Source organism: Polypterus senegalus, chromosome 8 (genome assembly GCF_016835505.1).
Source record: "Polypterus senegalus isolate Bchr_013 chromosome 8, ASM1683550v1, whole genome shotgun sequence".
Lineage (NCBI taxonomy): Eukaryota > Metazoa > Chordata > Cladistia > Polypteriformes > Polypteridae > Polypterus > Polypterus senegalus.
Window position 1 is genome coordinate 117,773,431 of NC_053161.1, and position 23,101 is coordinate 117,796,531.

General features: G+C 34.6%; 1 protein-coding gene across 2 annotated transcripts in view; it reads left to right on the plus strand.

The window, feature by feature from the left end:
- Positions 1-23,101, plus strand: part of utp20 (UTP20 small subunit processome component) — a 154,385-nt gene that overhangs the window by 18,104 nt on the left and 113,180 nt on the right. For both annotated transcript variants that reach the window (XM_039761686.1, XM_039761688.1), the window contains exons 7-15: positions 2,855-2,992; positions 4,914-5,069; positions 5,565-5,708; positions 5,786-5,920; positions 17,768-17,845; positions 18,611-18,789; positions 19,788-19,931; positions 20,476-20,564; positions 20,765-20,870. In XM_039761686.1, coding sequence (XP_039617620.1) covers positions 2,855-2,992; positions 4,914-5,069; positions 5,565-5,708; positions 5,786-5,920; positions 17,768-17,845; positions 18,611-18,789; positions 19,788-19,931; positions 20,476-20,564; positions 20,765-20,870 — 1,169 coding nt within the window. The remainder of the gene's footprint in view (positions 1-2,854; positions 2,993-4,913; positions 5,070-5,564; positions 5,709-5,785; positions 5,921-17,767; positions 17,846-18,610; positions 18,790-19,787; positions 19,932-20,475; positions 20,565-20,764; positions 20,871-23,101) is intronic.

The following is a 23,101-nucleotide window of genomic DNA, read 5'->3' on the forward strand; positions in this document are numbered from 1 at the left end:
CTTTTGTGCTTCACTTTCACAATCAGTCTTTTCATTATTTTGAATGGTTAACATATTATCTTCATTAGTAAAAGCCAGATCCCTGAGCAACATAGTGTTACTCCCACCCCATTACTCTGCACTTTGATCTGCACACGTACAGAGCAGTTTTTCTAAATGCTTCTCATGTGCCCTAAAAGTTTCATTTGGCATCACTCTTAAACCTGAAATCCCAGTTTTTTAATGCTAAGACTTTCTCATTATAGTAAACAGAAAATTAGCAAGATCTGATTTTCCTTTTATTATAATTGTTAAAAACCTCAACTTTAAAGTCATGTTGTCACCCCACAGTTAGTCACTGACTTTCGTGGCATTTGTCTCAACGCATAATGCGTAAAACAATGGTATGTAATTAAACACTTATGTAAAGTAGAAAAAAACTGGTTATGTTGTGCTGAGCCCAACTTAGTACCATGACAATCCCCAAAGCCACAGAGGAACTACTGAATCTCGCTTTTTATTCTTAATGTCACCGTATAAACAATACCCTACTTTTGCTAATTGAAAATCTCCAAAATGATTAAACAGGTCGCCTTCGACCTGCCTGCTTGGGGCTTGCTCTCTTACTTTAGGCGCTGTTCTTACCCTGTCACATCTTACTAACTGCCCATTTTTCCTCTTAGTTTTAAACTGCTCTGCTGTGCCTGTTTTGCAGCAAGACATATCACAATATGTTTGAACCACAGGACTCCAGTGGAGTGTTGCAAACCAGACCCATGCACTAGTGTCATATGCAATTCAAGATTTGCAGGTGCATGTGTAAAGAAAAGTAAAAATGTTAATAATAATATATGAAGCACGATACTAGCCAATGTGGCTCATAAATGATTACAGTTGTTTTTGTAGCTACTTTTATGGCTCACTGTCCAAAGAAGGACCTGCACATTCTGCCATTAGTATTAGACTGAAAAAACACAGCAATACAGATGCTTAGAATTTTGATGCACCATATATTTAAATAAAAGTTGCTTGAAAACTGCTAGGAGTTTTTTTTTTTTTTTGCTGAGACCACCACTAATAATAAAGTATATGAAGGCCCTTACATATATGAACGTCCAGAATTGTTAATCTAAGTTTGAATTTATTTTTAAATTTGAATATTTATTTATTTTTTTTTTGAATATTCAAACCATATTTTTTTAGCTAATTTGACAGCCCTAATGCACACTGATGAATTAAAGTTTCAGAAGCACATCACGTATTTGTTTCGGCCATGGGACTCTTGCTATTATGTTATTTTGTCTCTCTACTACTTGTAGTGACCCTTTGAGATGCTCATGGTGCCACTGGGGTTGTGGTATCCCTCATCAGCATTGACTGCTACACTCTGTAATGTCATGCTGGCCTAGTAAAGCATCCTGGTGCACATGGGGCAAAAAATAGTTTGCCAGCTAGCCTCATGGTGAATTTTCAGGGAAAAATTCAGTGAACAAGTTCGCCTGTTAACCTAGGAAATTCACTGCGAAAAATGCTTGGTGAATTTTGCTGTTCAGCACTAGTGACATTGTGTACTTGTACCTTAGTCATGCTACAAATCACTCTCTTGTGTGTTCAACAAAATTGTAATTTTTGCACGATTTAGGAAAGGCACTGTATATGTCTTTATACAGTATATATTAGACTAGCCATGTGCGGCCAACTACGTTGCGCGTGTTTAAAGTTGTCTTTGAAGGGCTCCTTATTTAAACGCGGCTGCCAGTCGTGAACTGGGCCCTTCGTCGCACAGCATTATGATTTTTTTATAAGGGAAACAAAATTACAAAAGAAACCCTTGGACATTGATTCGATAGGAATGGCCTACTCGGAATCACTGTCCGAATGGTAATTATGTGGTGGTGTGGGAGCATTTCTGCTTCTGTCCGTTCACAGTCCGTCTCGTTTTCACAACGCTATCGTTTCCTCTCACAATGTCTTCTCAATCTTTCTCCAATCTCGCAGGTTGCTTTGTGGCAATCCAAAGAGTAAGGCAATATACACGGAGCAATGGTTATAAAAGGGAGACACATGGGTATCCATGCTCTTTAAAGCATAAATAGGGATCACTTCACTGACATGTGAGCAAGCCAAGGTACAACTGTGAGATACGCAGCACTCTCCGGCTACAATGTAACAATAATAATTTCCATAATGTGCTGTTACTTTGTCATTCATTTTACCCACTGTCTTTCTTTCATTCATATGTTATGTAGGCACATACCTTTTATCTTCGGCATTCTCATTCTCTAACCAGGCCTCAGGAGCTAACCAGCGTAACACTGTCCACCACCCCTTTCATTATTCCGGCACATTGTTGACATCCGTGAGTAACAACAACGTACTAAACTGGAAGGTGGTCTACGCATGCGTGGAATTCGCGAACAAACAAAGAGCAAGATCTAAATGAAGATCTCTTTAGTTAATTTAAAGCACAACAATTTGTTTAGTTTGAATGTCTGTGTTTTGAGGTGTGACTGGAGTACTACAGTCTTCAGTAGTATAAGCCTGGAGGAGATTCTTAATGCAATGCCTATGTTTTAGCTGTCTCTGTACTGCCATCTAGTGCTTTTTCTAATTCATTCGCGGACAAACAAAGATCAAGATCCAATTGAAGACTATATATAGAGAGAAACTCAACAATTTGATTTACCTGGAATTATTCATAACACCACTTTTTTCTGTATTAGACCCCTTTCCTTTTAGTTTACTTTTTCAGCCTTTACTATATCATTTTTTTCTGCATTTGCTTTATTTTTATCATGTGTCATGTAGGCTGACTGATTATATATAGGTGGTGGTTTTTAAAATATAAATACTCTTCCTCTTCTCAATATTTCAGGTATCTGATTTTCATGCCCTCTTTAACTTAATGTTCCTTGATTTGGATACGCATAAAGAAAAAGCAGAAGGTGTTGGACAATTATTGTTTGAAATGTGCAAAGGTGTGAGGCACATGTTCCATTCCTGCACTTGCAAGGTAATCATTTATTATATCTATTCCTTCTAACATTTCAAAATTAAGCTTTTTTATTGTTATAGCCATCATTACAGTATAGCATTTTCATGCTGACAACAAAAATACTTCAATTCTAGGAAATTGAAAGTGCCACTCTGTTTAATGAATATTTAAAGGACCATCTCTGCTTCTCACTAATACTTACTCATGATTGTAACCCAAGATAATATATTTTTATTTTGATTTGTTCCCATTGCACTTTAAACAATTATAGTATTGCTACTTTTTTTCACTCTGCATTTTTTGATTCTGTGTGTAATGTGAGAGGTGTTTTTCTGAAATTCATTGAAGAAGCCTCAATATCTCAGTGAAGGAAAAATCTATGGTTTGCATGTCTCTGATACAGTCTTTTCATTTTCACTTGCTGCTCTCTTGTAGCATGGTCGTCCCTATTCTGTTATTTCTGCTAATACTTGTAACAATGCATTACAATGTTTATTTTATGTCTTGTTTTATAGCTAGTTTTGTTTTTAAATTTAGAACTAATGTTACATCTTTATCCTTGCAATGAGTGATTTGCGTTGTATAGGGTGGTCCAGATCTAATTGTGCAATTTTCATTATGCTATAACTTAAGTTTATTACATAGAAAATCACCTGAAAAATCGCGGACCATCGAGAAGTGTGCGAACTGACGACATGAAGAATCGTCTTCGCGCCAACCTGGAATCATCCCCGCATAAATCAAAGTCATCCAGACTATCTGGATCTGCATAATTAGATCTGTATCACCCTGTACAGTATTTCCCTTTTGTCTTCTGTAGCCAATCTACCTGTGAATTACTTTATCTAGGCTCAGAAAAGCTCAAGGATTATAGTGGTAAACACCTGCTCAGCTTATCATTTAACTTGAGTTGGTAATCTAATTAAAAATCAATTATGTTAATATTATAGTAATTTCCACATATTTAAATGTACTCAAACCAAATGAGAAATTACATATTTTAGTAATAACCAAACTAGTATATTGTTTCCCTTAGAAGGTCATAAAAATGTCACAAAAAAAAAAAAAAAATCCACAATTGTATACTAAACCTAGTTCATAATACTTCCTGGAACTATATCAACAGTGGAGAATGAGCTCCTATACATGCAGCACCCTAATATGAGCCCAGGAAGACCAATGTCTCACCAGATCAGTATGTTTCCCAACCAGAAATTCCAGAGGTATACAAGAAAAGTCTATAGAGTACAACAGTATATTGATGACAAAGTAACGATTATGTAGTTTTCTCAAATTTTTCAAGTTGTTTCTTTTAAATAAAGTACATAGTTTTGTGACAGGTGGTTAAAGAAATATCTTATGTTTTCTTAGTTTTAAATAAGAATTAGACAAAAGTAGTTTTTTTTTTTTATTTTAACAACGACACAAATGTTCATTATTATTTGTAGTGTAAATGTTAAGTCTTTGTTTTATAGAGTTTTAGTATCTTAGAACCAACCACAGTGTCAGAATTCATTATATGTAAAATATTTTTTAAATGGAATATTCATAGATGAGATTTTAGTTACCTTGTAATTGCTCATTTCAATAAACGTTTTTCTCCTTTTCTTTGTGATGTAAAACACACTATCCAGTCCAGTCTGTGCTGTTTTTTTCCCCCTCATAAATGCCAGAAATTAAATATATCAGTAATGTGTTTTTAAACTTTAAACTGCATGCTAAATTATGTGTATAGTTAGTTGTAGCTTTGGCTTCATCTGTAAACCTTACAGATGTGATTGGAAACATTCTGTTTGTAGTTCATTTTCACCCCTATGTGTCTGTCTAAAAGAAGGCTTTTTTTTTAATTTTCATTATTCTTATTAAAATTAGAGAGTCCTTCATTTATGCTCAAAATCAGTTGAAGGTATTTTCTCAGTATTTTCTAATTTGTGCATAGGCTTTCAAAATTGCTTTGCAAAAATTGGGACCTGTAACGGAGAAAGAGGTTCAATTACCTTGGCCTGCCGTAGGAAAAGCCCTTGACCATATGGCAAGATCTGCAGCATCTTACGTTTACAAAGAAAATTTCACTGTCCTTTGGGATTGTTTGCAGGTAAGTTCAAGTGGGAAGTACTTTTTTAATATATCCTCGACAAACTCAAGTTTATAGACTTTTCTCAAATTTTAAGAAGGAATAGATATATATCAGCCTAATGCTTTTAAATGAAATGCACATTTTTGTGGTTGGTGGTTAAAGCAGTTTTCTGTAGATGCTAGCAAAAAATCAAGTTTAATTTTTTTTGGCTAAAAGGATTTAATTTTTCATATGATATGTTATGCCTTTTATAATTACATTGTCAGAATTAATTTTTTTTATCAGGGTAATAAAAAAATTAACGCAAAAAAAAAACCTTAATCTGTTATATAAGGATTTTGATAACACATCATCTCTGTGTTGTAATTCTAAATAGAGTATTCATGAAACTATGTATGCCTGAGTTACAGCCAGTGTCAAAGAGATTTTGATAACTTATGATTGGTCAGTTCAGTAAACGTTTTCCTTTATGAAGTATAATGCATTAACAATGATTTTTTTATATTTTCTTAGGTTTCTGCTTTAGAGATCTTACAAGAAGTACATGAGAGTCCTTCAGAATGTTCAGAGCAATTAGAAAGGCTTTTGTGTATATATGAAATCCTTGTGAAACACAGTCAAGGTTTAAAAGTTTCAGATCCTAAACAGCTTTGCAAGGTAAAAGAATAATCCTTATTTAAGTTTTTTCTTTGTCTGTCTCTTTTTTATTACAGTGTGGGTATTTTTGTTTGTAGGTAATAATTCAAGTGGTACAGAGTCCACACTATTCTCTACATTGTACTCAGAAACTCTTCCAGGTTATCTCCTCTTTCCTTCTGGGTGAAAATATCTCCCTTCCTGAAAGTTTAATTGAGGAAACACTTCAAAAGGTACAGTAACATTCAGGCATTTTAAACTTTTGCAATTATGTTTATCAAATGACTTACTCCTATTGGATATAACAAAATGCAAGCAAATATTTCAGTGGAAATTAATGTAGTTAATTTTTTCAACCAAAAATGACAAGGTTAATTCTAAGGATGGACAATGTATAGAATTTCGATCAAGTACCTTCTTAAACTTTTCCGAATGACAGTGTTATCCCCAGAGATGTGGCAATTATCATTTTAAGTGAGTATTGCTGTTCTTCGCTTCTTGTAATTTTTTAGTTTGGCCACAACCATGCACTGTAACAAATTACAAAGGTACCATGTTTAATATGGAAAAGGAAAGTTAGACAAATTGGCAGCTAAGAAAAAGATCCACCCCTTTAATATGGCAATATTTTGGCTTTTGAGCAAATGACTGACTGTCTGCGGCACACATGCATGTTTGATGCAGAACATTTGCATCATTATACTGTAGAACATCTTTACCTCTCTGGCCTTCTCTTGATAAAATTTTGCAGTTAGCTTCCACCTTCTGCCATTTTTATCAGTAAAAATACACAAAGCTTGCAAAACTCCAGTGCATCCACTTCAGAGGAACCTGTTAGAATGAATTTTGCAAGGGAAAATATCAGAGTGCAGTATGCGTTCAATATATTTACATGGGTATTCATTAGAGCTCGACCAATTAATCATGTGGCAGATCTGACTGGCCAAAAACGGGTTTCAATAACTTAATCATCATCTGCAGAACTTATGCTGATCAGGCACCAACATTTTGAGTGATGGAGTTTGTCAAAACGTACAATATTCATTCACAAACAAATGGTATAATCCCCAAAGTGAAGGTAAGTGCAGTTGAGAAAAATTTTGATTTCATACAGTAGATAAGCCTTGTTTGTTCTTGGGGAATAAATATATATATAGTACACATATTGTACATAATGCTAGTGTCAAAACATAAACTCTAGTAAGATTAGAAAACAATTTCACTGTAGTCAGCAAACTTTCAGTGCTTTATCTTTTCTTTACACAATGGAAAATTTACATTTCAAAAACAGTTGCACAACAGATAATGAACATAAATGCTTAGACTTTATGTGATTTTAGTTTTGTGTGTGTTCTTTGCATTAAAAAAGGATAGCACCTGAAAATAATTCAGTGGTTGCAGTCCTTGTTGGTACATCCCAAATAGGTTTTGTAAAAAAACTAAATGGACGGCAAAAATGCGTACACCTGCCCTTGCTGTTTTCGTCAAACTTGAAAAAATGTTGCAAGTAGAGCACCTTACCTTCAATTTAAATTCTGTTTGTAGGACGAATTTAGGATATATTATGTTAGATGTACTTTATCATTAACAATTTCTGAAACACAGTTTTTTCAAAGTATAAAATACTTGGTGGCTATATAGACTATAGCCTGCTGTTTTGAACATATGCAGTAGACAGCTTCAGGTCTGTACAGGGGTTAAAGGAGGAGTTGGTGATGTTGAACTGTTTTAGTGTTTAAAATCTGTGAAGCATTAGACTGTATTTCTCTACCAATGAATAATATCCTATTAATATTAAGATTGACTAGGGCTGTCCTGTCACACAAAAGTATAGTTTGAATACGCTTTAAAAATAAGTAGATATTTAAAAATATTTTAACATTAGTTTAAAGTTCTAAATGCTATTACATGTATGCTTGTACTTAACATGAATGTAAATGCTTCATTAATACTAATAATTTAGCTTTTTTGCTTATGATGTGTCTGGCAAATGATGCAGCGCTAATGACTTGTGGACTGCGTAGCCTTCACTTGAAAAACACCGTCCATCTTTATCTTTATCAAGCCATTTGATAAGACAAATATGTTTGAACACTTGTGCTATCACTTAGCACTCGTAGAGTGTTCATTATAAAAGGTATTATTTAAAGTGGGTTGTTTTGGAGTGCTCTTGAAAATTTTGAATAAATGTACAGTGATACCTTGGAATCCAAACTTAATCTGTTCCAGAACCCCATTCGAGTTCCAAATCGTTCGAGTTTCAAGACAATTTTTCCCCTTTAAAATAATAGAAACTGGATTAATCCATTCCTGGGTCCCACAAACTTGAATTTTCAAAATGATTTCAACAGTAAATACACTGGATTTTAAGGTTAAATATTAACAAATAATAATATTTGAATAAAAATGTAAATGAATACAATTAAAAATATAAAAACCTGTATTTACCTTAAAAAGCAATAAGATCTTTTTTAACCTCAATTGTAGCTCTAACAGCTTTTCTCTTACTCTTATTTTCCTCACTACACTTTTTTAGGACCCAAAGCGAATACACTAAGTTGTTATTATATAAAGAAAATAACACAAAGCAGGCACAGGTGCATAAAATTATCAGCGAAAATCACACAAGATGCTTTCTCACAGCTTCCGACAACGAACTGAACGACAAAGCATATTGGTGGCCCAAGCACTGGGGAAACGTACGCATAAACACACACACGAACAACGTGCTGGGCATTCAGATTCCAAAGCAGTGTCCGGATTCCGGGGGAAAATTTGCTCAAATTTTTCATTCGGATTCCAAGTTGTTCGAGTTCTGGGGCGTTCGGATTTCAGGGGCAATACTGTACCTTGATTAACGGGTATAGGCATTTAAAATGTACAGTATTTCTGTTACACCAGTACTTTTTGTTGAAGCTGAAAGTGGATCCCATTCACAATTTAATCCTGAAATTCAATTTAAAGTAGTAATAAAAACATAATTACCAATGTTTTACATGATCTGCAATATATTGAAATATAGAACCCTGCTTCCTATAGATAGTTATACACTCCAATGTTTTATTTACACATTCAAAATTCAATCGGTCCTCTATGTTTTACAATTATAGCACTAACTAGTGTATTGCTTTAGAACAAAATAAAGTAAAAAAAAAATAAGCAAGTTCCAGTTTGTAAGTAGAAATAAATATTATTAGTAAAAAAAATAAAATAAAGTAAGCACAAATTTTAACATAATTGTTTCTGGATTGTTAATTGTTTCATATTTGTTTCTGGATTGAACTATTATTAATCCTCTTATTATCTTGTCTTCAAACTTTTTATTAGGGTGCTGCATGTATAGGAGCTGCAGGAACTTAGATTTATATAAATTATGTAGTAAGTATATGCAGTTTACAATAAAAATTAGATGGCTTTAACCATGTCACTGACAATTGAATCAGTTTTCATCATGTGCATTGTTAGAAATAAGCAATGTTGGCTTCCGGTTTGAGTCATTTCCTAAATGGCAGCATAATTTATTAGCTCTGTAAATTTGCACGAATTCAGTGCCCCAGAGTGAGATATTAACACATTTCTAAGTGCTGACAAAATTATGGAGGGGGCAACTATCGAGAAAAGGGGAAGACCAAGACAAAACGCTACAAAAGACGATGATAACATACCAAACGTACACGAACAGAATACCGCGAGCGTGACGGAGTACATGAGGGAGAACAAATTAGCCTAGCAAAGATTCTTAACGAGATTAAGGACTTTCGACAGGACAGCCACAAACAGCTTCAAGATATAAAAGAAGAATTGAATAAGTCTAATAAAAGAATTGAGGAGGCTGAAAATAGAATAGATGAGGCTGAGACCCAAATCCAAAACACGGAAGAAGTGCTGGAAGAGATGATACGGCTAAATGAGCAAATTGAAGCCAGGCTAAATGACCAAGAAGGCCGAGCCAGACGATCAAACATCAGGATCTATGGCGTACCTGAAAAAGCGGAGGCGAACTCTTCCGACTTCATTTCTTTTCTGGAGGATTTACTTAAATCGATTCTGGATCTGACCCCGCCGGTGGACCTCCAGATTGAACGGCCTCACAGAGCGCTCGCGCCTACTCCATCAGCCGAAGCCAAACCACGCTCGATAATCGTCAAGTTACTCAACTACAGAATGAAAGAGTTGATAATCAAAATGGCCTGGGAGAAGAAAGTGATCGAATGGAAAGGTAACAGGATTTTTTATAATCATGACTACGCTCCTGATGTGCTGTGGAAACGGAGGAAATATCAAGGTGCAAAAAGGATGCTGAGGGAACATGGCATCAGATTTCAAATGCGATTCCCGGCCAGGTTAAGGGTGTTTTACACTGAAGGCACGGTTATCTACAACTCGGCGGAGGAGGCAACGACCGATATGGTGAAAAGAGGTCTCCCGGTGACCGCTCTCAACACACCTTCCTCGCTGATTGAGCATGTTCAGCGGCTGACCTGGAGAAAGACCGGCAAGAAGAGTGGTACACCTGCTCACGTACATCCATCCTACAAAGACAAACTTCTTGCATTCAGATGTTTACAAACAGAAAATAAGTGAGGTATAAGAAACACCTTTTCTTTGGGACAGGAATTAAAGGTACACTGATTTATTACACTGACTTTATTAGTTTCCATAAAGGTAGCATCATATAATGTAAATGGGTTACTTAACCCTGTAAAAAGAAGCAAGATTCTAACTAAACTTAAAAAAGAGAAAATTGATATAACATTGCTTCAAGAGACTCCTCTCAGTATAATAGAGCATAACAAATTAAATCGGATGGGGTTTAAATATGTTTTTTCTGCGTCTTTTGGATCTGGACGTAGGAGAGGGGTTGCAGTTTTAATCTCTAATAAAGTGACTTATGAATATCTTGCAGAAATAAATGATAGAGAGGGTAGATACATAATGATAAGGGGCAGAGTTGAGGGCACCTTAGTTACTATTCTTAATGTCTATGCCCCTCCGGGTAGTAAATGTTCCTTTTTTAAGACTTTGATTAACCTAATAGCATCTGAATCGCAAGGCATCTTTCTCTGCGGTGGGGATTAAAATGTTTTATTGGATCCTAAATTAGATTCTTTGAACACTTCCACCCATTTGGCGAGTCCATTAAGAAAACATATAAATACAATGATAAAAGAAATAGGTCTGATTGATGTATGGAGAGACTTTCATCCAGGACATAGAGACTATACGTATTGCTCACATCGACATACATCATACTCAAGAATTGATTACTTTCTAGCATTTGGACAAGACAAATTTAGAATAAAAAATTGCAATATAGGATTAATTGATATATCTGATCATGCATTAATATCACTTTATCTAAATTTAGAGATTAAGCCAAAAAACACTCTCTGGAGATTAAATTCTGGCATTTTAAATAATAGAGTGATTAGGGAACAGCTTGTAGTAGAAATTAAACAATATGTGGAGCAGAATGATAATGGCTTAGTTCCACCTTCTATAATATGGGATGCATGTAAAGCAGTTCTTAGGGGTAAAGTTATTGCCATTACGTCTAAATTAAAGAAATGTAGACTTGAAAAACTTAACAGACTTATAAACAGGCTAAATAAATTAGAATTGGAAAACAAGAAGGATCCTAATAAAAAATTATCTCAAGAAATTAAGAAAGTCAGAACAGAGTTGAATTGCCTATATACACAAGAAATAGAGAAAAAACTAACGTTTTTAAAACAAAAATATTATGAGTCTGGAGGCAAAGCAATGAAGCTATTAGCTAGAAAGCTACGTAAGCAACAGGCCGATGGGACAATACAGAAGATACAAGACCCAATATCAAAACAGCCATTCCATAAGTCAGAAGATATTCAGAGAGTGTTCGAAGAGTACTACAAAAAACTCTATACTCAAGCACAGACTGTAAATTCTGACGAAATTGATTCTTTTCTCGCTCCCTTAAAACTTTCTTCGGTTAGTGAGACCTGGAATGCTGAATTAACTGCAGATATAACTGAGGAGGAGTTAAATAAAGCAATATCCAGGCTTAAAACAAACAAATCACCGGGGCCAGATGGTTTCTCATCTGAGTGGTATAAGGTATTTAAACAACAACTTATCCCCATTTTATTACCAGCATTTAATCATGTTTTACATGGAGGAGATTTGCCGCCCTCGTGGAGAGAAGCCTCTATTTCTGTTATTCCAAAGGAGGGGAAAAACAAACAAGATTGTTCAACTTATAGACCAATCTCTGCCCTAAACATGGACTACAAGTTGTTTGTCTCAATCCTAGCTAAAAGATTAGAATTGATAATGCCGGAACTAATTAACTCTGACCAGACTGGCTTTATTAGGGGTAGGCAAACGCAAGACAACATCAGAAGGACTCTCCAAATTATCAATCATATTCAAGACTCTAAATTACAAGCAGTTCTCCTAAGCCTTGATGCGGAGAAGGCTTTTGACTCTGTTAATTGGCTTTTCCTTAAGGGCATTCTTGCCAAATTTAACTTCCATGAGAAATTTATTAAAGTAGTTCAAAACATATACTTATACCCCACCGCGAGAATTAAAATAAATGGTAATTTATTGAGGAGCTTTGCACTTGAGAAGGGTACCAGACAGGGTTGCCCTCTCTCTCCTCTGCTCTTCGTATTGTTTATTGAACCCCTGGGGCAATGGATCAGGCAAAATTCTAAAATTAAAGGTATTAACATCAAAAATGATGAACATAAAATAGCACTATTTGCGAACGACATACTAGTTTATTTAAAGGATCCAACTGAGTCATTGATTGAGTTAATGGAAACTTTAAAAACCTTTAGCTTTTTCTCAGGATTTAAATTAAATATTTTAAAAACTCAGGTACTGATCTTTAATTATAACCCCCTAAACAAAATTAAACAAGATTACTCCTTAAAATGGGATCTAACATTTATTAAATACCTAGGAATAAATATCCCCAAGGATATGAACAATTTAGAACTGCTTAATTATGGTCCTATTAATAAAAAAAAATAAAACTTGACATTGTAAGATGGAATCTTTTACCATTTTTTAGCATGAGATCTAGATTAGATTCAGTCAAGCAAAACATACTTCCAAGATTACTCTTATCTATTTCAGTCTTTGCCTGTTCCCTTGCCCAAAAAACGATTCTCAGAATGGGATAAACTGATTTCCAGATTCATATGGCAAGGCAAGAAACCAAGGGTAAAATTTAAAACCCTTCAACTGAGTAAAGATAAAGGAGGGGTTGCTGTCCCATGTTTACAAAAATATTTTTGGGCAGCACAGTTAAGAATAATAGTTTGTTGGTGCAACCCAGAATATCAAGCAAGGTGGAAGGATATACAGTCATGTGAAAATATTAGGACACCCTTTGAAAGCATGTGGTTTTTTGTAACATTTTTAATAAATGGTTATTTCATCTCCGTTTCAACAATACAGAGAGATTAAAGTAATCCAACTAAACAAAGAAAACTGAGGAAAAGTCTTTTCAAGATCTTCTGTAAATGTCATTCTACAAAATGCCTATTCTAACTGAGGAAAAAGATAGGACACCCTTGCCCCTAATAGCGAGTGTTACCTCCTTTGGCTGAAATAACTGCAGTGAGACGGTTCTTGTAGCCATCTACCAGTCTTCGACATCGGTCTGAGGAAATTTTACCCCACTCCTCAATGCAGAACTTTTTCAGCTGTGAGATGTTTGAGGGGTTTCTTGCACGTACAGCCCTTTTCAAGTCACCCCACAGCATCTCAATGGGATTCAAATCTGGACTTTGACTTGGCCATTCCAGGACTCTCCATTTCTTCTTTTTCAGCCAATCTTTGGTTGATTTACTAGTATGTTTTGGGTCATTGTCATGTTGCATGGTCCAGTTCCGCTTCAGCTTTAATTTTCTAACTGATGGTCTCACATGTTCTTCAAGCACCTTCTGATACACAGTAGAATTCATCGTGGATTCTATGATGGTGAGCTGACCAGGTCCTGCTGCAGCAAAGCAGCCCCAAACCATGACACTTCCACCTCCATGCTTCACAGTTGGTATGAGGTTCTTTTCTTGGAATGCTGTGTTTGGTTTACGCCAAACATGTCCTCTGCTGTTGTGTCCAAATAATTCAATTTTGGACTCATCTGTCCAAAGAACATTATTCCAGAAGTCCTGGTCTTTGTCAACTTTATCTCTGGCAAATGTCAGTCTGGCCTCGATGTTTCTCTTGGAAAGCAAAGGTTTCCTCCTTGCACACCTCCCATGCAAGTTAAACTTGTACAGTCTCTTTCTGATTGTAGAGGCATGTACTTCTACATCAACAGTAGCCAGAGCCTGCTGTAGTTCTCGAGATGACACTTTAGGGTTTTTGGAGACCTCTTTTAGCATCTTGCGGTCTGCTCTTGGGGTGAACTTGCTGGGGCGACCAGTCCTGGGCATGTTGGCAGTTGTTTTGAAAGCCCTCCACTTGTAGACTATCTTCCGGACAGTGGAATGGCTGATTTCAAAATCTTTGAGATCTTTTTAAATCCCTTCCCAGACTCATAGGCTGCTACAATCTTTTTTCTGAAGTCCTCTGACAGCTCTTTTGTTCTCACCATGGTGCTCACTCTCACTTCAACAGTCAGGAGCACACCAAACTAAATGTCTGAGGTTTAAATAGGGCAAGCCTCATTCAACATGCAGAGTAACGATCTACTAATTATGTGCACCTGGTGTGATATACCTGTGTGAGATCTGAGCCAATTTAAGAGGGAATACATGTGAGGGTGTCCTATCTTTTTCCTCAGTTAGAATAGGCATTTTTGTAGAATGACATTTACAGAAGATCTTGAAAAGACTTTTCTTCAGTTTTCTTTGTTTAGTTGGATTACTTGAATCTCTCTGTATTGTTGAAACGGAGATGAAATAACCATTTATTAAAAATGTTACAAAAAACCACATGCTTTCAAAGGGTGTCCTAATGTTTTCACATGACTGTAGAGATTGGTTGGTTTGACAGGATCCCTATTCAAGCTAGCATCATAGATGATCATTTTATTAAAAATAAGAAAGAAAATCAATGGATTATGGTAACACTTAAAAATTGGTTTTTAGATTATTAAGGACTATAATCTAAAGGATTCTGTTAATGTATTGAAATGGCCATCATATGATTCTGATTTTAAACCAAATACATTAAATATGCGTTTTAAAATATGGGCTAAGAAAGGAATCACTGCTTATTGCTCAATCATAGATAAAGGACAATTATTAGATTTTAATTCTCTAAAAGAAAAATTTAGCTTGGAATCCAAAGATTTTTACAGATACCTCCAGCTCCGACAACATTTCTACCAGAAAATTAAAAAAGGGATCGATGAGGATCCAAATAAGAGTGCTCTAGTTAAAATATTCTCCTCAGCTTATAAGGCTGAACCAATGTTTAAGACTATTACAAAACTTTATAGAGCCTTGATGGATTTACAAGGAGATTCATCCTTGTACATTAAAGAAAGATGGGAGAAAGAAAGTGGGATTATCTTCTCAACTGAGGACTGGGAAAATATATGTAAACAACAATGGGCAACTTCCCGCTCTCCATATTGGAGAGAATTCTGCTGGAGAAATACTATTAGGTTTTTCCTTACCCCAAAACAGAAAAATAATTTTCAAGGCAACTGAAATTGTTGGAGACATTGTGGCTCACAGGATGCGAACCATTTTCACATATTTTGGGGATGTCCTAAAATTAGAGGGTTTTGGAAAGATATACATAAGGTACTGGAAATTATTTTAAACATTACAATTGATTTCAGTTTTAAGGTATTTTATATGGGCACGGTGTCAATGGTTTCCTGTTAAGAGAAATATAAATACATGTATAGAATAATTCTTGCTTCAAGTAAAAAAGCTATTACTAGATGCTGGTACAAACCTAATCCGCCACAAATGCAGGATTGGATTGATGTTGTAAAAAATGTGTTTATAATGGAGAAAATTACTTTCAGTATGAATAACCAAATAGATCTGTTTGTCGATTTTTGGTCTAGGTGGATTGAGTATATAACCCCTATTGAACCAGATGTTTTTCTGTTAGAGAACCTGTGTTTTATGAATAGGTATTGTCTATACATCCCCTGTCTTCTGTAAATAGTTTTTTTTTTTCTATAATTGAGAGATAACCCAAAGAGATATATTGATCTGTTTTATGCCATGAAGAGCTTTTTTGATAATATATAAGCTATATCTGTTGTAAACGTGACAAAAGTCATAAACAGATATATTGGATTGTATCTCTTTTCAATAAAAACGTAAATAAAAGAAATAAGCAATGTTCACACATTAGTAAAATTGGATGAGTGAGCCTTTATTTAGACATATGAGAAAAAAAAACCTTTTTCCTTCTAGTAAAGACCAACCCAAGTTAAAAGTGTAGTTTGGAAGGGTTAAATAGGATCAGCATTGTATTGAAGGAAAACTGATTTATTTTTAATTATCATTAACCATGAAATAAATTGCCTACAAGCACCTTTTTTATAAGTTGTTTAATTTATGAAAGTCATGACAAAGATAATTGTGCCACAGATTAGTCTCGAATTTACATTAAAAAATCTAGGTTCTGAACGTACATTGTGACCTGTAGTCTTGTGGATACAAAATGTACTGTGCTGGATCCAGTCAAGCATTATACTACTCCTCCTTCTGATAGGCAGTGGTATGTGGACATTGTGCAGTGGGCTGAATTTAAGATCCCAAAATGTTCCATGTCTATTTTAATAGAGACGGTAGTCAGGCAATGAAGATCTTACTTAAACATTCCAAGAAATAAGGTTGATATTTTTTTGCTGGTAAGTAGCACTGTTCCAGTGTGTCATGGAAGGTTGCACAATTTGTGAAAGGGTCTCGCATATCTTTATATACAATACCTGAACTGTCCCTAACATATAGTATAAAGTATGGTCTATCCTAGCAGATTATGCCAAGTGTAGCTTTAGTGAATGCTCTCCAGATTGCACCATTTACTTTGTTTTCTCTATTTGAAAGTAAGGCAATCATCATCAGTATGATCAAGTGTAACTCATGATAGAAGATATAAATACAACGGGTATTTATCTATCCAAGTATCAAAGAAAGTAGTAAGCATGTTGAAACAAGTCTATGCATGTTGTGACATGTCTCAAGGTTACTCAGGCGCAGTTGTGGCTCAGTGTGAGTCTAACATTCCAAGAGACAGGATGTCAGGAGAGTCCTCGTGCGAATCAAGTATGCTTCTTCACGACAATGTGCTGTTTCACATGTCACGTCAATCGCATATTGCAATCCGAGAATGTGGATCCCAGCAACTGATCCATCCACCCAAAAGTCCTGACCTGGCTCCCTCACATTATTTATTGTTCTGAGTTTTGAAGAAATCTCTTCGTGGACAGCGGTTTTCAAGTGATGCAGACATCAAGGCAGCTATGATGGCCTGGTTTAAATGTCAAACCGAAGATTTTTTTTCAAATGGGTTAAAGTCATTGCAGGAAAAATGGATGAAGTGTATGGAGCTATCAAGGGACTATATTGAAAAATGGAATTTTTTGGAAAACTCTTTTCTTTCCTGCAGAGGTAGAAAAATTATTGAATGCCTCTCATATATGATTTTGATATCAACATTTAAGTGCATAATCTCGTCAAGGGAGAGCCTTGTTTGACACAGGCCAATGATACAGGAAACCTTTACAAATTTACACCATATTAGGAAGAGGAAATGGTGACTGTTAGAGCTAGCCAGGTCAAAATCCTGAAAAAAATGTATTGCATTGAAAAAATGTATTGCAACTTATGCAACAGTTTGTAGAAGCAAAAGCGCCATCTGTCATCACATTGTTGAAGCTGTTGATCCTATTAATGGCACTGAAATTCTGCCATACATCCGTTTCATTTTTTTATTTTTATTTTATTTTTTTATAACTGGAGCAAATTATAACTAAACTAACAATTTTATTAATTATTAATTAATTATTAACTTGGTTGTTTCTATACTTAAAATATTTAATTTGTCCTCAGTGTCTTGGTTGTTTATCTTACATTTTTCTGATGCTAATAATTTCTTCTTGACTGTAGATTTTTACAAGTGGAATGGACTGTGAGCTGGTTTTGCCATTTTCTGTAAAGATGTTTGAAATGAAACAGTTTGAACAGGTAATCAGTGTTATGCATTTTTACATTAAGTGGCAGATAATTTTTTTTGTTGTTTTTTTTTTTTGTTTGGCTGAGAAATTTTTAATCTCATTTTTTCATGGAACGCACATGTAATAACATTTCTCATACAGTGAAATTCAGTGGGCAACAATACTGAAGAGCAGCAAACAATATAAAATGTCTGTGAAATAAAGTTTTAGTTACTTGTTTTGCATAATCCACATGTCATTTATCCAGTTGTATGCTGACAATGTCCAGAATGCATGGATTATTTGCAAAAGCATTGTTAAATAAACACTTCCAGAAAATCTGAACAGTGCACAAATTAAATCGGACTTTTGAAGTGAAGTAATTCAGACTTGAATAACTGAAATGTGAATTATGTAACACAAGTATTTAATTTAGTTTTAATTTCCTCAGTTTAGTTTCCTTTTTGTAAATTTTTAAATTGTACTTTCTTATCTTTACAAAATGTTTGTGAATTCAGTTTAGTTAGAAGAGCCAGTAAAGATTTAGAGCAGTAAACCATATAACTTAAACATTATGTCAAATTTTAAGTTTAAAGTTGACACTCCTTATAACAGTTATATGACAATGAGCATGATGAGTTAATTTGGTTGTGTTTACAATAAATTCAGTTAATTTTGAAAAATTCAAATAGCACCAATTAATGATGAAGCTAGAGTTGAACTTATAGAGGCTGGCATCAGGAGACCCAAGTGTTCGTTCATTATCTGACACTTATTTCCATTTGTTATCTTACAGCTGTTTCTTCCCAGTTTCTTGCGCTATTTGGAGCAGATTCTATGTACAGATGACCAAATCACCCAACAACACGTATTGCAGGTGCTTGTTAAGTTAATTCTGATCAAAGCAGAGCCTCCAACTGATGGATCAATGGCCTTTGAAAAATACCCTTTATTTTTTACTGGGAAAATAGCAGGGTAAGACTTTTCAGAGCATATTAACAATGTGTTAAATGCATTTATTGCATTTTTACTTTCCCTTAATATTTTGTATGTGTAGTATTTGTGATTATGCAGGAAAGGTATTTTAGTATATTTAGAATTCTGATTTTATATTTGGATTTGCACATTTTATTCATCCCCGATTGATGTGTGCTGCCCTCTCTGTGTTATCATTAGAGCCTCTGTAACTTGAAAATAACTCAAAACTGAATTGCTTACATCTCAGTATAACTTACTGTAGTTATGAGCATTCTAAAATGCTAAGCATCTATTGATTGTGAGTAATATTGCTCCAGTAGATTTTGGTTTCCAGATATAATTTTTATATTTTATGCCAAGGGGGAAAGTAGAATAAATGCGTAAATATATGAATAGAAGATATGATTCTTCCATTACATTCCACATGATAATCTATGAAGGGTGTTTTAATGCTAATATCACAAAAGTTGCTTGAGAGATTAATCAAACATTCACCTTGAGTTGTTCTTTCTTACTAAACTGTATACTAAAGCTTTTCTGCATATATTGTACTTAAATTTCATTTCGCATTATTGTGCCCTCTCTCAAAACACACGTTTACTTTAAATTACATAATCAAGATACTATATCTGTAGATTTACAATGTATTTTTATTATTATGCATTTAGCTATTTGTTGTTGCTGTGAGGCCTCTAAATATACTTGTGTCTCCATTTACTACAATTATAATACCAATCTTTTCTATGCTTAGCTTTCTTTAAAAAATAATAAATTCCCATGAATTTCACGTTAAAAAGGTCATTAAAAGACCATTAATTTGAAAAGATCATTTCTGTCTGTTTTCAAAAACACATCTTGTTTTCAGTTTGTCATGTGACTCTATACTAAAGTCTTAAACTCAATTGTATTAACGTTTTGCCTCACAAAATAAGCACATTGGGTGTTTCATTGTAAGTGCTTCATTTGTTTAGAATATGATTTCATTTTTTTTTTAGGATGGATATGAAGAAATACAAAAATCTAAATTCCATTGTACCTGTTTTGGATTACTTTTTATCTTTAATTGAAGTACCGAAGGATAACACTCTTGTTGAACTGTCACACGCATGGGCTTCCCTGGTAGTTCTTCCACATATCAGGTAAAACAATACTGTTAAAATGCTGTCAATAAAATATGTTTACTTTTTACCTTTATCAATGGCTATTATTTGGTCTTCTGAAATTGATCATTTAGGTGTGCTTCCTGTATCAAACAGTCTTTCCTTCCAGTTTTGCCTGTTGTTGTGTGTCACCCTTTCCCTTTTCCTTCAGTCCTATTCTGAAAATGGGTGTATCCAAAACATAGACCCTTGCACAAATGTAATGCTTTTTGTTCACGTGCATGTTTAATTTTATCCTCTTGTGTTATTTCATACGTAATTTGCAGTAAAACATTTTGTAGATGGCGTTAAACAGCACATATTAAACATTGTTTAATACTATGTACAGAGTAAGTTGAAGAATCTAAAAGTTAAATTTGGATTTTCCTTCATTAAAATGTATAATGAACATTGAGTGTATCTTAATTCTTATTTTATTTACCAAAGGTTATTTATAAAGTGCTGTTTAAAATACTGTGGTATGATGAGACAATTGACTTTCAATGATTATGCTTTTTTTTCCCCCTCTTTCCCCCAATTTCAGGCCAATTGATGCAGACCGAACATTGCCTCTTCTTACCTCGTTAATTGATCATCTATTACATGCTGTTGGTAGCAAAGTTATGGGGAGAGGTTAGTTTGGAAACTTGACTAAACATCTAAGCAAAAATTTGAAGTTTTCAAGTAAAAATAAACAAATTGCACTAGTCATTAACATACCTTGTTAATTTTTGCTCTCCTAGTCAAGATTCAGTCCAGTGAATTTGTTTTTATTGTTTTGTATTTTATATATATTTATGTGCTTTCAAATATATCTATAATCATTTTTTCAGGAGCTCTTTTTGTAGCCCGTCAAGCTTTAAGCACTCTTCTGAGCTTTAAGGAATCTTCAGAAATTCTTAATCTTGTGCCACTAGATCAAGTAAAGAATATTGTAAGGTAAATTATAAAATTATTTGTGTTTCCTTGCAGTGTAAGATTCTTTCAGCATAATTTAAAATGATCCATAACTTAAGTTATGTATGGTTTCTATGTATAGTATTGTTATGGATGGAATTTATCCATTGGTTTTAATTTAGTTTCAGCTTTTAACCTATTGTATTCTCAATATGCTATCTCTGGAAAAAGAAATTAAAATATTTGCTACACAGAGCAGTTTACAACATCTCAATACATTGTAACATGCAGTCATTTGCTTTCTGCACATTTTACCTTTGCTTTAAATAGCAAAATTGAAGAACACAGTGCAATGTTAACTGTAAGTTGCTAAACTCAGATACATTTTAATTTCCTAATATCTTTTGTGATGAACCTTTTTATAATAATCCAGTGTGATTCAACATATATTCATATGCACACATAGAAACAGTGGTTTTCTGATGTTCTGTTTTAACATATGGGGATATACCGGTATATACTGTAAATGCTCAGCATTAGAAAAAAGTATGTACACTAGTAAATTAGTGTTTTAGCCATTTTTTTCTGAATGTGACCACAAAATAATAAGTTGGCTTAAATTTACTGAATTATATCTACTTATTTAGCAGTGGTTCCATTGAAATTACAAGTAGTAATTTGTGAGTTTATGTCTTTGAGACTGCGGTGGGTTGGCACCCTGCCCAGGATTGGTTCCTGCCTTGTGCCCTGTGTTGGCTGGGATTGGCTCCAGCAGACCCCCCGTGACCATATTCGGATTCAGCGGGTTAGAAAATGGATGGATGGATGGATGTCTTTGAGAATTTTTTGCTGCAAAAGTAAAAAAAATAATTTTTTGTAATTTTTTTTTCATTTGCATGTATTTCAATGTGCATGGCCCAAAAACACCATCCGTGTGAGTGTAGCCTAGCTAAAGGCATTGTGAGAGATGACAACTCAAACCGCTCCCTCACCCTACTCCCCTCACATGGTACACCACAGCTGCACTTGCTTCAAGTGCTACGCACTATTTCATTATCATCTTTCAGAAAGTGAAAGTTAAAAGCTATTTTAACTGCTTTCATTTGCTGTTCGTTTGTCTGTTGAATTTTTTACGCCATTTTTTCAACATGCCAAAAAGACTCAAAGGTACACTGACCAAGACTTCAAACAAGAAACAAAGAAGAGCCATAACTTTGGAGTAAAAGTATGAAATTATAAAACAACACCAAGCTGGAAATACTGTTAAAACATCTGTGATATTTATTCCTTGAGCTCTTCAACCATGTATAATTTTGAAAGAGAAATATTTGATTGGAGTTAAGAATGCACACTCCATGCAGTCTATGTGGCTATGAACAAAAAGAGATAGCATAAATTCCTCAAATGGAGAAGATTTTAACAGCATGGGTTAGTGATCAAAAAAGGTTAAATTTGCCTTTTACCTAGGCCACAATTTACGAAAAGTATTGTCCATTTTTGCAACAAGGGCAATAAATATAACGCATAGAAACTTTTACTGCTACCAGTGAATGGTTTGAGCGCTGTAAGATGAGAGCAGGGTGGCATAATGTTAAGTTGCAAGGTGAAGCAGCCAGTGCAGATAACGAAGCAGCAAAATCTTTTCCACAAAAATTGGAACAGATAATCGAAGAAGAAAATTACACGCCCTCTCAAATCTTTAATGTCGATGAGGTAGGATTATTTTTACGAAACATTTGAAACACTCTTTAAATCCATGGATACAGAATGAGGTCATATCCTTAAAGAATTTTCAAAAAACCTTTGTTTTAAATGCCAACAACATAATGAAGCATGCTTGGGACAGACTTTCAGAGAAAACTACGAGTGGCGTTTGGCGAAAACTTTGTCCCAGCTTAATTGTTGATTTTGAAGGATTTGAAGAACCCGAAGATACCGTACAGCATGAAACTGAAGTAATGTCCAAATTGCAGAAGAGTTAAATGTTGAATCTTCTACATGTGACATAACAGATCTGCTTGAAGCATAGAATGACCTGCTTACTAATGAAGAGTTAATCGAAATGGTAGCATGTGATAATGTAAGAGGAAGATGAAGAAGCAATTCCCGCACCTGACTTTATAATCAAAGATCTCAAAGAATCTTTTGAACACATTGAAAAAGCCATTCAAATTTTTGCCTTACATGTTGCAAATGATGAGGGAAATAGAGAGGTAATCTCAGATTTCAAAAATTCTTTTGCTTGTTATTGGAAAATTTATGTAGAAAGGAAA